General features: G+C 43.1%; 1 protein-coding gene across 7 annotated transcripts in view; it reads right to left on the bottom strand.

The window, feature by feature from the left end:
• Positions 1-15,525, bottom strand: part of mtmr1a (myotubularin related protein 1a) — a 34,636-nt gene that overhangs the window by 11,035 nt on the left and 8,076 nt on the right. For all 7 annotated transcript variants that reach the window (XM_041782458.1, XM_041782460.1, XM_041782459.1 and 4 more), the window contains 7 exons: positions 11,410-11,497; positions 11,224-11,318; positions 11,030-11,131; positions 8,544-8,642; positions 8,243-8,326; positions 7,235-7,384; positions 6,918-7,106 (listed from right to left, as the gene is read on the bottom strand). In XM_041782458.1, coding sequence (XP_041638392.1) covers positions 6,918-7,106; positions 7,235-7,384; positions 8,243-8,326; positions 8,544-8,642; positions 11,030-11,131; positions 11,224-11,318; positions 11,410-11,497 — 807 coding nt within the window. The remainder of the gene's footprint in view (positions 1-6,917; positions 7,107-7,234; positions 7,385-8,242; positions 8,327-8,543; positions 8,643-11,029; positions 11,132-11,223; positions 11,319-11,409; positions 11,498-15,525) is intronic.

The raw sequence follows: 15,525 nt of genomic DNA on the forward strand, positions 1-15,525 counted from the left end.
GTTACAGGAGGAGAAGTTACAGGAGGAGGAGTTACTGGAGGAAGAGTTACAGGAGGAGAAGTTACAGGAGGAGGAGTTACTGGAGGAAGAGTTACAGGAGGAGAAGTTACAAGAGGAGGAGTTACAGGAGGAGAAGTTACAGGAGGAGGAGTTACTGGAGGAAGAGTTACAGGAGGAGAAGTTACAGGAGGAAGAGTTACTGGAGGAGGAGTTACAGGAGGAAGAGTTACAGGAGGAAGAGTTACTGGAGGAGGAGTTAGAGGAGGAGAAGTTACAGGAGGAGGAGTTACTGGAGGAAGAGTTACTGGAGGAAGAGTTACTGGAGGAGGAGTTACAGGAGGATTAGTTACATGAGGAGGAGTTACAGGAGGAGCAGTTACAGGAGGAGGAGTTACTGGAGGAAGAGTTACTGGAGGAGGAGTTACAGGAGGAGGAGTTACAGGAGGAAGAGTTACAGGAGGAAGAGTTACTGGAGGAGGAGTTACAGTAGGAGGAGTTACTGGAGGAAGAGTTACAGGAGGAAGAGTTAGGAGTTACAGGAGGAGTTACTGGAGGAAGAGTAACAGCAGGAGGAGGAGTTACTGGAGGGAGGAGTTACAGGAGGAAGTTACAGTAGGAAGGAGTTACTGGAGGAGGAGTTACAGGAGGAAGAGTTACTGGAGGAGGAGTTAACAGCAGGTGGAAAAGTTACAGGAGGAAGAGTTACTGGAGGAGGAGTTACAGGAGGAGAAGTTACAGGAGGAGGAGTTACTGGAGGAAGAGTTACAGGAGGAGGAGTTACAGGAGGAGAAGTTACAGGAGGAGGAGTTACTGGAGGAAGAGTTACAGGAGGAAGAGTTACTGGAGGAGGAGTTACAGGAGGAGAAGTTACAGGAGGAGGAGTTACTGGAGGAAGAGTTACAGGAGGAGGAGTTACTGGAGGAAGAGTTACAGGAGGAGAAGTTACAGGAGGAGGAGTTACAGTAGGAGGAGTTACTGGAGGAAGAGTTACAGGAGGAGAAGTTACAGGAGGAGAAGTTACAGGAGGAGGAGTTACTGGAGGAAGAGTTACAGGAGGAAGAGTTACTGGAGGAGGAGTTACAGGAGGAGAAGTTACAGGAGGAGGAGTTACTGGAGGAAGAGTTACAGGAGGAGGAGTTACTGGAGGAAGAGTTACAGGAGGAGAAGTTACAGGAGGAGGAGTTACTGGAGGAAAAGTTACAGGAGGAAGAGTTACAGGAGGAGGAGTTACTGGAGGAGGAGTTACAGGAGGAAGAGTTACAGGAGGAAGAGTTACAGGAGGAGAAGTTACAGGAGGAGGAGTTACTGGAGGAAGAGTTACAGGAGGAAGAGTTACATGAGGAAGAGTTACTGGAGGAGGAGTTACAGGAGGAAGAGTTACAGGAGGAAGAGTTACTGGAGGAGGAGTTACAGGAGGAGAAGTTACAGGAGGAGGAGTTACTGGAGGAAGAGTTACTGGAGGAAGAGTTACTGGAGGAGGAGTTACAGGAGGAAGAGTTACATGAGGAAGAGTTACTGGAGGAGGAGTTACAGGAGGAGGAGTTACTGGAGGAAGAGGTACTGGAGGAGGAGTTACAGGAGGAGGAGTTACAGGAGGAAGAGTTACAGGAGGAAGAGTTACATGAGGAAGAGTTACTGGAGGAGGAGTTCCAGGAGGAGGAGTTACTGGAGGAAGAGTTACTGGAGGAGGAGTTACAGGAGGAGGAGTTACAGGAGGAAGAGTTACAGGAGGAAGAGTTACTGGAGGAGGAGTTACAGTAGGAGGAGTTACTGGAGGAAGAGTTACAGGAGGAAGAGTTACAGGAGGAGAAGTTACAGGAGGAGGAGTTACAGGAGGAGGAGTTACTGGAGGAAGAGTAACAGCAGGAGGAGGAGTTACAGAGGGAGGAGTTCCTGGAGAAGTTACAGTAAGAAGAGTTACAGAAGGAGGAGTTCCAGGAGGAAGAGTTACTGGAGGAGGAGTAACAGCAGGTGGAAAAGTTACAGGAGGAAGAGTTACTGGAGGAGTTACAGGAGGAGAAGTTACAGGAGGAGGAGTTACTGGAGGAAGAGTTACAGGAGGAAGAGTTACTGGAGGAGGAGTTACAGGAGGAGAAGTTACAGGAGGAGGAGTTACTGGAGGAAGAGTTACAGGAGGAAGAGTTACTGGAGGAGGAGTTACAGGAGGAGAAGTTACAGGAGGAGGAGTTACTGGAGGAAGAGTTACAGGAGGAGGAGTTACTGGAGGAAGAGTTACAGGAGGAGAAGTTACAGGAGGAGGAGTTACAGTAGGAGGAGTTACTGGAGGAAGAGTTACAGGAGGAAGAGTTACAGGAGGAGAAGTTACAGGAGGAGGAGTTACTGGAGGAAAAGTTACAGGAGGAAGAGTTACAGGAGGAGGAGTTACTGGAGGAAGAGTTACAGGAGGAGAAGTTACAGGAGGAGGAGTAACCGGAGGAAGAGTTACAGGAGGAAGAGTTACAGGAGGAAGAGTTACTGGAGGAGGAGTTACAGGAGGAAGAGTTACAGGAGGAAGAGTTACTGGAGGAGGAGTTACAGGAGGAGAAGTTACAGGAGGAGGAGTTACTGGAGGAAGAGTTACTGGAGGAAGAGTTACTGGAGGAGGAGTTACAGGAGGAAGAGTTACATGAGGAAGAGTTACTGGAGGAGGAGTTACAGGAGGAGGAGTTACTGGAGGAAGAGTTACTGGAGGAGGAGTTACAGGAGGAGGAGTTACAGGAGGAAGAGTTACAGGAGGAAGAGTTACTGGAGGAGGAGTTACAGTAGGAGGAGTTACTGGAGGAAGAGTTACAGGAGGAAGAGTTACAGGAGGAGAAGTTACAGGAGGAGGAGTTACAGGAGGAGGAGTTACTGGAGGAAGAGTAACAGCAGGAGGAGGAGTTACAGAGGGAGGAGTTCCTGGAGAAGTTACAGTAAGAAGAGTTACAGAAGGAGGAGTTCCAGGAGGAAGAGTTACTGGAGGAGGAGTAACAGCAGGTGGAAAAGTTACAGGAGGAAGAGTTACTGGAGGAGTTACAGGAGGAGAAGTTACAGGAGGAGGAGTTACTGGAGGAAGAGTTACAGGAGGAAGAGTTACTGGAGGAGGAGTTACAGGAGGAGAAGTTACAGGAGGAGGAGTTACTGGAGGAAGAGTTACAGGAGGAAGAGTTACTGGAGGAGGAGTTACAGGAGGAGAAGTTACAGGAGGAGGAGTTACTGGAGGAAGAGTTACAGGAGGAGGAGTTACTGGAGGAAGAGTTACAGGAGGAGAAGTTACAGGAGGAGGAGTTACTGGAGGAAAAGTTACAGGAGGAAGAGTTACAGGAGGAGGAGTTACTGGAGGAAGAGTAAAAGCAGGAGGAGAAGTTACAGAGGGAGGAGTTCCTGGAGAAGTTACAGTAAGAAGAGTTACAGAAGGAGGAGTTCCAGGAGGAAGAGTTACTGGAGGAGGAGTAACAGCAGGTGGAAAAGTTACAGGAGGAAGAGTTACAGAAGGAGAAGTTACTGGAGGAAGAGTTACAGAAGGAGAGGTTACTGGAGGAAGAGTTACAGGAGGAGCAGGTACAGGAAAAGGAGTTAAAGAGGGAAGAGTTACAGGAGAAGGAGGTACTGGAGGAGGAGTTACAGTAGGAGGAGTGACAGGAGGAGGAGTTACAGTAGGAGGAGTTACAGGAGGAGGAGTGACAGAAGAAGGAGTTACAGGAGAAGGAGAAGTTACAGTAGGAGGAGTTACAGGAGGAACAGGAAAAGGAGTTAAAGAGGGAAGAGTTACAGAAGGAGGAGTTACAGGAAAAGGAGTTAAAGAAAGAGGAGTTACAGGACTAGTTACAGAAGGAGGTAAAGAGGGAAGAGTTACAGAAGGAGTAGTTACAGGAGGAGGAGTTACAAGAGGAAGAGTTACAGGAGGAAAAGTTACAGGAGGAGAAGTTACAGGAGGAGGAGTTACAGAAGGAGAAGTTACTGGAGGAAGAGTTACAGAAGGAGAAGTTACAGGAGGAGCTGTTACAGGAAAAGGAGTTAAAGAGGGAAGAGTTCCAGAAGGAGGAGTTACAGAAGGAGAATTTACAGGAGGAGGAGTTACAGACGGAGGAGTTACAGAAGGAGCTGTTACAGGAAAAGGAGTTAAGGAGGGAAGAGTTACAGGAGTCGGAGGTACTGGAGGAAGAGTTACAGTAGGAGGAGTTACAGGAGGAAGAGTTACAGAAGGAGGAGTTACAGGAGGAGAAGTTACAGGACTAGATACAGAAGGAGGTAAAGAGGGAAGAGTTACAGAAGAAGGAGTTACAGGAGGAACAGGAAAAGGAGTTAAAGAGGGAAGAGTTCCAGAAGGAGGAGTTACAGAAGGAGAATTTACAGGAGGAGGAGTTACAGAAGGAGCTGTTACAGGAAAAGGAGTTAAGGAGGGAAGAGTTACAGGAGTCGGAGGTACTGGAGGAAGAGTTACAGTAGGAGGAGTTACAGGAGGAAGAGTTACAGAAGGAGGAGTTACAGGAAAAGGAGTTAAAGAAGAGGGAGTTACAGGACTAGTTACAGAAGGAGGTAAAGAGGGAAGAGTTACAGAAGAAGGAGTTACAGGAGGAACAGGAAAAGGAGTTAAAGAGGGAAGAGTTACAGAAGGAGGAGTTACAGGAAAAGGAGTAAAAGAAAGAGGAGTTACAGGACTAGTTACAGAAGGAGGTAAAGAGGAAAGAGTTACAGGAGTCGGAGGTACTGGAGGAAGAGTTACAGTAGGAGGAGTTACAGGAGGAAGAGTTACAGAAGGAGGAGTTACAGGAAAAGGAGTTAAAGAAGAGGGAGTTACAGGACTAGTTACAGAAGGAGGTAAAGAGGGAAGAGTTACAGAAGAAGGAGTTACAGGAGGAACAGGAAAAGGAGTTAAAGAGGGAAGAGTTACAGAAGGAGGAGTTACAGGAAAAGGAGTAAAAGAAAGAGGAGTTACAGGACTAGTTACAGAAGGAGGTAAAGAGGAAAGAGTTACAGGAAGAGGAGTTACTGGAGGAAGAGTTACAGGATGAGGAGTTACAGGAGAAGGAGTTACTGGAGAAGGAGTTGCAGGAGGAGGAGTTACAGGAGGAAGAGTTACAGGAGGAGGAGTTACAGGAGAAGGAGTTACAGAAGGAAGAGTTACAGGAGGAAGAGTTACAGTAGGAGGAGTAACAGGAGGAGAAGTTACAGGAGGAGGAGTTACAGGAGGAGAAGTTACAGGAGGAGGAGTTACTGGAGGAAGAGTTACAGGAGGAGAAGTTACAGGAGGAGGAGTTACAGGAGGAGAAGTTACAGGAGGAAGAGTTACTGGAGGAGTTACAGGAGGAAGAGTTACAGGAGAAGGAGTTACAGGAGGAAGAGTTACAGGAGGAGGAGTTACAGGAGGAGTAGTTACAGGAGGAAGAGTTACAGGAAGAGGAGTTACAGGAGGAGGAGTTACAAGAGGAAGAGTTACAGGAGGAGGAGTTACAAGAGGAAGAGTTACAGGAGGAAAAGTTACAGGAGGAAGAGTTACAGAGGAGGAGTTACAGGAGGAGGAGTTACAGGTGGAGGAGTTACTGTAGGAAGAGTTACAGGAGGAAGGGTTACAGGAGGAAGAGTTACAGGAGGAAGAGTTACAGGAGGAAGAGTTACTGGAGGAAGAGTTACAGGAGGAAGAGTTACAGGAGAAGGAGTCACAGGAGGAGGAGTTACAGGAGGAAGAGTTACTGGAGGAGGAGTTACTGGAGGAAGAGTTACAGGAGGAAGAGTTACAGGAGGAGGAGTGACAGTAGGAGGAGTGACAGGAGGAGGAGTTACAGGAGGAGGAGTTAATGGAGGAAGAGTTACAGGAGGAGGAGTTACAGGAGGAAGAGTTACTGGAGGAAGAGTTACAGGAGGAAGAGTTACAGGAGAAGGAGTCACAGGAGGAGGAGTTACAGGAGGAAGAGTTACTGGAGGAGGAGTTACTGGAGGAAGAGTTACAGGAGGAAGAGTTACAGGAGGAGGAGTGACAGTAGGAGGAGTGACAGGAGGAGGAGTTACAGGAGGAAGAGTTACTGGAGGAGGAGTTACAGGAGAAAGAGTTACAGGAGGAGGAGTTACAGGAGGAAGAGTTACTGGAGGAGGAGTTACAGGAGGAAGAGTTACTGGAGGAGGAGTTACAGGAGGAAGAGTTACAGGAGGAGGAGTTACAGGAGGAAGAGTTACAGGAGGAGGAGTTACTGGAGGAAGAGTTACAGGAGGAAGAGTTACAGGAGGAAGAGTTACTGGAGGAGGAGTTACAGGAGATAGAGTTACAGAAGGAGGAGTTACAGGGGGAAGAGTTACAGTAGGAGGAGTTAGAGAAGGAAGAGTTACAGGAGGAAGAGTTACAGTAGGAGGAGTTACAGGAGGAAGAGTTACAGGAGGAGGAGTTACAGGAGGAAGAGTTACAGGAGGAGGAGTTACTGGAGGAAGAGTTACAGGAGGAAGAGTTACAGGAGGAAGAGTTACTGGAGGAGGAGTTACAGGAGATAGAGTTACAGGAGGAGGAGTTACAGGAGGAAGAGTTACAGTAGGAGGAGTTAGAGAAGGAAGAGTTACAGGAGGAAGAGTTACAGTAGGAGGAGTTACAGAAGGAAGAGTTACAGGAGGAGGAGTAACTGGAGGAGGAGTGACAGGAGGAAGAGTTACTGGAGGAGGAGTTACAGAAGGAGTAGTTACAGTAGGAGGAGTTACAGGACAAAGTGTTACAGGAGGAGGAGTTACAGAAGGAGTAGTTACCGGAGGAGGAGTTACAGGAGGAAGAGTTACAGGAGGAGGAGTTACAGGAGGAAGAGTCACAGGAGGAGGAGTTACAGGAGGAAGAGTCACAGGAGGAGGAGTTACAGGAGGAAGAGTCACAGGAGGAGGAGTTATAGGAGGAAGAGTTACAGGAGGAGGAGTTACTGGACAAAGAAACAAAGGGACAGAGAGATGTGACCTCGACCGACCTTGTTGCTGAGCGCCACACTGCTCTGGCGGGCATCAAAGATGCTGAGTTTGTGTGACTGAGCATTGGCGTCCATGATTATCTGAAGGTAGCGTTCGTCCTCTTTACAGCGGCGGTCTGTTGGACCGACTAACGGCTGGCTGCAGCGCACAATGGTGGCCTGAGATTCCGGATGGATCCACGACAGAACCTGGTTGGGGCAGGGATGGGAAAATGTTCAGCTGAGAGCTCTTCAGGAAGACATGGAAATAACTTCAGTGTTTACAGTTTGAGTCAATTCTTCAGTGGTGATAGGACATTCCTGTCCCTGGTACTGACAGGGATTCTGTGTTTGGCCCTGAAGGTGGCGACCCGTCGGACGTCCTCGTCACTGATGTTGGTGGGGATGACCAGGGTAGATGGATAGGTGTCACAGAGCTCATAGCTGCTGTTTACTTTACTGATGGTCCAGCTCTCGTTAGGGAGACCCTGGAAGACACCAGAGGACAGAACAGGAGAGGAGAGGAGAGGATGGGACATGAAGGGACAGGAGAAGAGAGGAGAGGATGGGACATGAAGGGACAGGAGAGGAGAGGAGAGGATGGGACATGAAGGGACAGGAGAGGAGAGGAGAGGATGGGACATGAAGGGACAGGAGAGGAGAGGAGAGGATGGGACATGACGGGAGAGGATAGCAGAGGAGAGGACAGGATGGGACAGGAGAGGAAAGGAGAGCAGAGGAGAGGAGAGGACAGGATGGGACAGGAGAGGAGAGGGGAGGATGGGACAGGAGAGGACAGGAGAGGAGAGCAGAGGATAGGACATGACGGGACAGGAGAGGAGAGCAGAGGATGGGACATGACGGGACAGGAGAGGAGGGCAGAGGATGGGACATGACGGGACAGGAGAGGAGAGCAGAGGATGGGACAGGAGAGGAGAGGAGAAGACGGGATGGGGTGTGACCGGACAGGACAGGGCAGGAGCAGAGAGGACAGGATGGGACATGACGGGACAGGAAAGGAGAGGAGGGGACAGGATGGGACAGGAGAGGAGAGGATGGGACAGGATGGGAGAGGAGAGGAGAGGAGAGGAGAGGAGGGAAGGGGACAGGATGGGACAGGAGAGGAGAGGATGGGACAGGATGGGAGAGGAGAGGAGAGGAGCGGAGGGGAGAGGAGAGGACAGGACAGGAGAGGACAGGTCACATCCAATAAGAGCATGATGGTGTTAATATGTTGTTCTATTTCTTTACACTCCTGTCAGTGCTGAGTCTCAGTTTTAGTTCTGATTCCCAGCGTCTTGTATGTGGCCATTCTGTCATCGTTTCATGGTCAGACATGTCCTTACCTGTCGTCTGTACTCGGCCGTGGGGTCATACACCTTCCAGCCATCCACAGGAAACTGTTCTTTATAAAGGAAGGCGAACAGTGGCTGGAGGAGCACACAATTATTCAGATTACCACTTTTTCTATATCATTATTATCTAAATAATTCTCTGCTTTGAGCTTCATTGTCTAAGTTCGATAAGTCATCATATAAGGTATGACTCAGCAGCGCTGGTTCAAACATCTAAACTTAAAATACTTCTTTAAAAGTCCCATTAATGAGTCATTCACTGCATGAATGATGTGTACAAACTGAGACAGACCAGGTTATGAGAAAGAGGGAATGCGTGTTTGGCGATGAGCTGAACCACATCAGGATGATTCTCCTCAGTCTTATAGGCAAACCTCGGACTCCTCATGTCCTGAAACATGAAAATAATTAGAATTAATGATATGACAGTGACTGCCATTGGAAATGATCATTAGTACTTCACTGGTTCATACCTGAAACATGAAAATAATTAGAATTAATGATATGACAGTGACTGCCAGTGGAAATGATCATTGGTACCTCACTGGTTCATACCTGAGACTATCAGGGACGTAAGACTTCACTGGATTATACCTGAGACTATCAAGGACGTAAGACTTCACTGGATTATACCTGAGACTATCAGGGACGTAAGACTTCACTGGATTATACCTGAGACTACCAAGGACGTAAGACTTCACTGGATTATACCTGAGACTATCAGGGACGTAAGACTTCACTGGATTATACCTGAGACTACCAAGGACGTAAGACTTCACTGGATTATACCTGAGACTATCAAGGATATAAGACTTCACTGGATTATACCTGAGACTATCAAGGATATAAGACTTCACTGGATTATACCTGAGACTATCAAGGACGTAAAACTTCACTGGATTATACCTGAGACTATCAGGGACGTAAAACTTCACTGGATTATACCTGAGACTATCAAGGATATAAGACTTCACTGGATTATACCTGAGACTATCAAGGATATAAGACTTCACTGGATTATACCTGAGACTATCAGGGACGTAAAACTTCATTGGTTTATGCCTGAGACTGTCAGGGATATAAGACCTTACTGGATTATACCTGAGACTATCAGGGACGTAAAACTTCATTGGTTTATACCTGAGACTATCAAGGATATAAGACTTCACTGGATTATACCTGAGACTATCAAGGATGTAAAACTTCACTGGATTATACCTGAGACTATCAAGGATGTAAAACTTCACTGGATTATACCTGAGACTATCAAGGATGTAAAACTTCACTGGATTATACCTGAGACTATCAAGGATGTAAAACTTCACTGGATTATACCTGAGACTATCAAGGATATAAGACTTCACTGGATTATACCTGAGACTATCAGGGACGTAAAACTTCACTGGATTATACCTGAGACTATCAAGGATATAAGACTTCATTGGATTATACCTGAGACTATCAGGGACGTAAAACTTCATTGGTTTATGCCTGAGACTGTCAGGGATATAAGACCTTACTGGATTAAACCTGACACTATCAGGGACGTAAGATTCCACTGGTTTATGCCTGAGACTATCAAGGATATAAGACTTCACTGGATTATACCTGAGACTATCAAGGATATAAGACTTCACTGGATTATACCTGAGACTATCAAGGATATAAGACTTCACTGGATTATACCTGAGACTATCAGGGACGTAAAACTTCATTGGTTTATGCCTGAGACTGTCAGGGATATAAGACCTTACTGGATTATACCTGAGACTATCAAGGATATAAGACTTCACTGGATTATACCTGAGACTATCAAGGATATAAGACTTCACTGGATTATACCTGAGACTATCAGGGACGTAAGACTTCATTGGTTTATACCTGAGACTATCATGGACGTAAGACTTCACTGGATTATGCCTGAGAATTTAAGGGACGTAAGACTTCATTGGTTTATACCTGAGACTATCATGGACGTAAGACTTCACTGGATTATACATAACGCTATCAGGGACGTAAGATTCCACTGGATTATACCTGAGACTATCAGGGACGTAAGACTTCATTGGTTTATACCTGAGACTATCAAGGACGTAAGACTTCACTGGTTTATGCCTGAGACTATCAAGGACGTAAGACTTCACTGGATTATACCTGACGCTATCAGGGACGTAAGACTTCACTGGATTATACCTGAGACTATCAGGGACGTAAGACTCCACTGGTTTATGCCTGAGAATTTAAGGGACATAAGACTTCATTGGTTTATGCCTGAGACTATCAGGGATATAAGACTTCACTGGATCATACCTGAGACTATCAGGGACGTAAAACTTCATTGGTTTATACCTGAGACTATCAGGGACGTAAGACTTCACTGGATTATACCTGAGACTATCAGGGACGTAAGACTCCACTGGTTTATGCCTGAGAATTTAAGGGACATAAGACTTCATTGGTTTATGCCTGAGACTATCAGGGATATAAGACTTCACTGGATCATACCTGAGACTATCAGGGACGTAAAACTTCATTGGTTTATACCTGAGACTATCAGGGACGTAAGACTTCACTGGATTATGCCTGAGACTATCAGGGATGTAAGACTCCACTTGTTTATGCCTGAGACTATCAGGGACGTAAGACTTCGTTGGTTTATGCCTGAGACTATCAGGGATATAAGACTTCACTGGTTAATGCCTGAGACTATCACGGACGTAAGACTACACTCTTAAAAACTTAATTTAAAAAAATAGGAAAGAAACACTTCTAACAGACCTTACAGACCAGCTCCAGGCCCTTGGTGTTCTCCCCCTGGTTTGGGACACCAATGGTTTCCTGTCTGCTGATAACACCAAGGTTTACATCCAGAACAAAGTGCTGAAATCACATAGACACCAATAACTAACAGACTCAAACATACTTAAAAATTTAAAACAACAGAGAAGGGTAAATACAGGCTCTTTTGTTACCACATCAGTGCTGCTGAAGTAAAGTTTATAGTCTGTGATGGTCAACGTCCCGTTGACCAGGCCACTGAATGGGCAGATGTACATCACATCTTTCACTGGAACAGACCACATGACTGGATCGTTAAAACAGGAGGGAGATAAAGTGGTAAAGTGATAAAGAGAGATGGAAACGAAACATCTACTCACCTGTGGTCTGAATGGTCTCACCAGGTAGTAGAGGGATCTGGTTCTGGAACATCCTCCCCTGAGCTCCATAACGCAGAGCGGGAAGACTCTGTACAAAATAAAAATATATGAGAGGGACTAATACCCCCAGCAGGAACCTGAAAAAGAACAATATTTGCAGGTGATAGAGATCGGAAATAAAAGCTGACATAGACCAGTATTGACAGCTGATGTAGACCGAAATTGACAGCTGATATAGACTGATATTAACAGATGATATAGACTGATATTTACAGCTTATATAGACCGATATTTGCAGCTGATATAGACTGATATTAACAGCTGATATAGACTGATATTTATAGCTGATATAGACTGATATTTTCAGCTGATATGGACTGAAACATACAGCTGATATAGACTGACATTTACAGATGATATAGATGGATATCTACAGCTGACATAGACTGATATTTACAGCTGATATAGACTGACATTCCCAGCTCAATAGAGTGACATTTACAGCTGAAATTCACCGATATCTACATCTGACATAGACTGATATTAAGAGCTGATATAGACCAATATTTCCAGCTGATATAGACTGACATTTACAGATGATATAGATGGATATCTACAGCTGACATAGACTGATATTAACAGCTGATATAGAATGATATTTCCAGCTGATATAGACTGATATTTACAGATGATATAGATGGATATCTACAGCTGACATAGACTGATATTAACAGCTGATATAGAATGATATTTCCAGCTGATATAGACTGATATTTACAGATGATATAGATGGATATCTACATCTGACATAGACTGATATTAACAGCTGATATAGACTGACATTTACAGATGATATAGATGGATATCTACAGCTGACATTGACTGATATTTACAGCTGATATAGGCCAATATATGTTGCTGATATACACTGATATAAACGGCTCATATAGACTGATACTTATGGCTGAAATAGACTGATATTTTCAGCTGATATAAACTTATATTTACAGCTTATATAGACTGATATCTACAGCTGATACAGACTGATAATTACAGCTAACAAAGACTGATATTTACAGCTGATATAGACAGATATCTACAGCTGGCATAGACTTACATTCCCAGCTTATATAGATAGACATTTACAGCTGATATAGACGGATATTCACAGCTGATATAGACTGATATTAACAGCTGAAATAGACTGATGTTTACAGCTGACATAGACTGATACTTTCAGCTGATATAGACTTTTACAGATGATATAGACTGATATTTCCAGCTGATGTAGACTGATATTTACAGCTGATATGGACTGATATCAACAGCTGATGTAGACCGATATTTACAGCTGATATAGACCGATATTTGCAGCTGATTTAGACGGATGGTTACAGCTGATGTAGACTGATATTTACAGCTTATATAGACTGATTTTTGCAGCTAATATAGACTGATAGCTACAGCTGATATAGACTGACATTTACAGCTGAAATAGACAGATATCTACATCTGACATAGACTGATATTTTCAGCTGATATAGACTGACAGTCCCAGCTGATATAGACTGACATTTACAGCTGATATAGAAAGATATTTACAGCTGATATAGAATGATATTTACAGCTGATATAGGCCAATATATGTTGCTGATATAGACTGATATAAACAGCTTATATAGACCGATACTTACGGCTGAAATAGACTGATATTTTCAGCTGATATATACTGATATTTGCAGCTGACATAGACTGATACTTACAGCAGATATACACTGATACTTACATCTGACACTTCCAGCTGATATGGACTGATATTTCCAGCTGATATAGACTGATATTTACAGCTGATTAAGGCAGATATTTACAGCTGATATACACTTATATTTACAGCTTATATAGACTGATATTTACAGCAGATACAGACTGATAATTACAGCTAACAAAGACTGATATTCATAGCTGATATAGACTGATATTAACAGCTGAAATAGACTGATGTTTACAGCTGATATAGACTGATATGTTCAGCTGAGATCGACTGATTTTTATAGCTGATCTAGACTGATACATACAGCTGATATACACTGATATTTACAACTGATGTAGACTGATACAGCTGAAATAGACTGATGTTTACAGCTGACATAGACTGGTATTTACAGCTGACATAGACTGATACTTTCAGCTGACATTTCCAGCTGATATAGACTAATATTTTCAGCTGATATAGACTAATATTTTCAGCTGATATACACTGATATTTACAGCTGATATACACTGATATTTCCAGCTGATATAGACTGATATTTTACGCTGATATAGACTGATATTTTCAGCTGATATAGACTGATATTTACAGCTGATATAGACTGATATTCACAGCTGATATAGACTGATATTTTCAGCTGATATAGACTGATATCAACAGTTGAAATAGACTGATATTTTAGCTGATATAGACTGACATTTTCAGCTGATATAGACTGATATTTCCAGCTGATATAGACTGATATTTTCAGCTGATATAGACTGATATTTTCAGCTGATATAGACTGATATTTACAGCTGATATAGACTGATATTTTCAGCTGATATAGACTGATATGTTCAGCTGAGATCGACTGATTTTTATAGCTGATATAGACTGATACATACAGCTGATATACACTGATATTTACAGCTGATATACACTGATATTTCCAGCTGATATAGACTGATATTTCCAGCTGATATAGACTGATATTTTCAGCTGATATAGACTGATATTTACAGCTGATATAGACTGATATTTCCAGCTGATATAGACTGATATTTATAGCTGATATAGACTGATATTTCCAGCTGATATAGACTGATATTTCCAGCTGATATAGACTGATATTTATAGCTGATATAGACTGATATTCACAGCTGATATAGACTGATATTTCCAGCTGATACAGACTGATATTTCCAGCTGATATAGACTGATATTTATAGCTGATATAGACTGATATTTTCAGCTGATTTAGACTGATATTTTCAGCTGATATAGACTGATATCAACAGTTGAAATAGACTGATATTTCCAGCTGATATAGACTGATATTTATAGCTGATATAGACTGATATTTCCAGCTGATATAGACTGATATTTCCAGCTGATATAGACTGATATTTATAGCTGATATAGACTGATATTTTCAGCTGATATAGACTGATATTTTCAGCTGATATAGAAAGATATTTATAGCTGATATAGACTGATATTCACAGCTGATATAGACTGATATTCACAGCTGATATAGACTGATATTCACAGCTGATATAGACTGATATTTCCAGCTGATATAGACTGATATTTATAGCTGATATAGACTGATATTTTCAGCTGATATAGACTGATATTTTCAGCTGATATAGACTGATATCAACAGTTGAAATAGACTGATATTTCCAGCTGATATAGACTGATATTTCCAGCTGATATAGACTGATATTTCCAGCTGATATAGACTGATATTTATAGCTGATATAGACTGATATTTTCAGCTGATATAGACTGATATTTTCAGCTGATATAGACTGATATCAACAGTTGAAATAGACTGATATTTCAGCTGATATAGACTGATATTTACAGCTGATTAAGGCAGATATTTACAGCTGATATACACTTATATTTACAGCTTATATAGACTGATATTTACAGCAGATACAGACTGATAATTACAGCTAACAAAGACTGATATTCATAGCTGATATAGACTGATATTAACAGCTGAAATAGACTGATGTTTACAGCTGATATAGACTGATATGTTCAGCTGAGATCGACTGATTTTTATAGCTGATCTAGACTGATACATACAGCTGATATACACTGATATTTACAACTGATGTAGACTGATACAGCTGAAATAGACTGATGTTTACAGCTGACATAGACTGGTATTTACAGCTGACATAGACTGATACTTTCAGCTGACATTTCCAGCTGATATAGACTAATATTTTCAGCTGATATAGACTAATATTTTCAGCTGATATACACTGATATTTACAGCTGATATACACTGATATTTCCAGCTGATATAGACTGATATTTTACGCTGATATAGACTGATATTTTCA

Source organism: Cheilinus undulatus, unplaced genomic scaffold (assembly GCF_018320785.1).
Source record: "Cheilinus undulatus unplaced genomic scaffold, ASM1832078v1 Contig2, whole genome shotgun sequence".
NCBI lineage: Eukaryota > Metazoa > Chordata > Actinopteri > Labriformes > Labridae > Cheilinus > Cheilinus undulatus.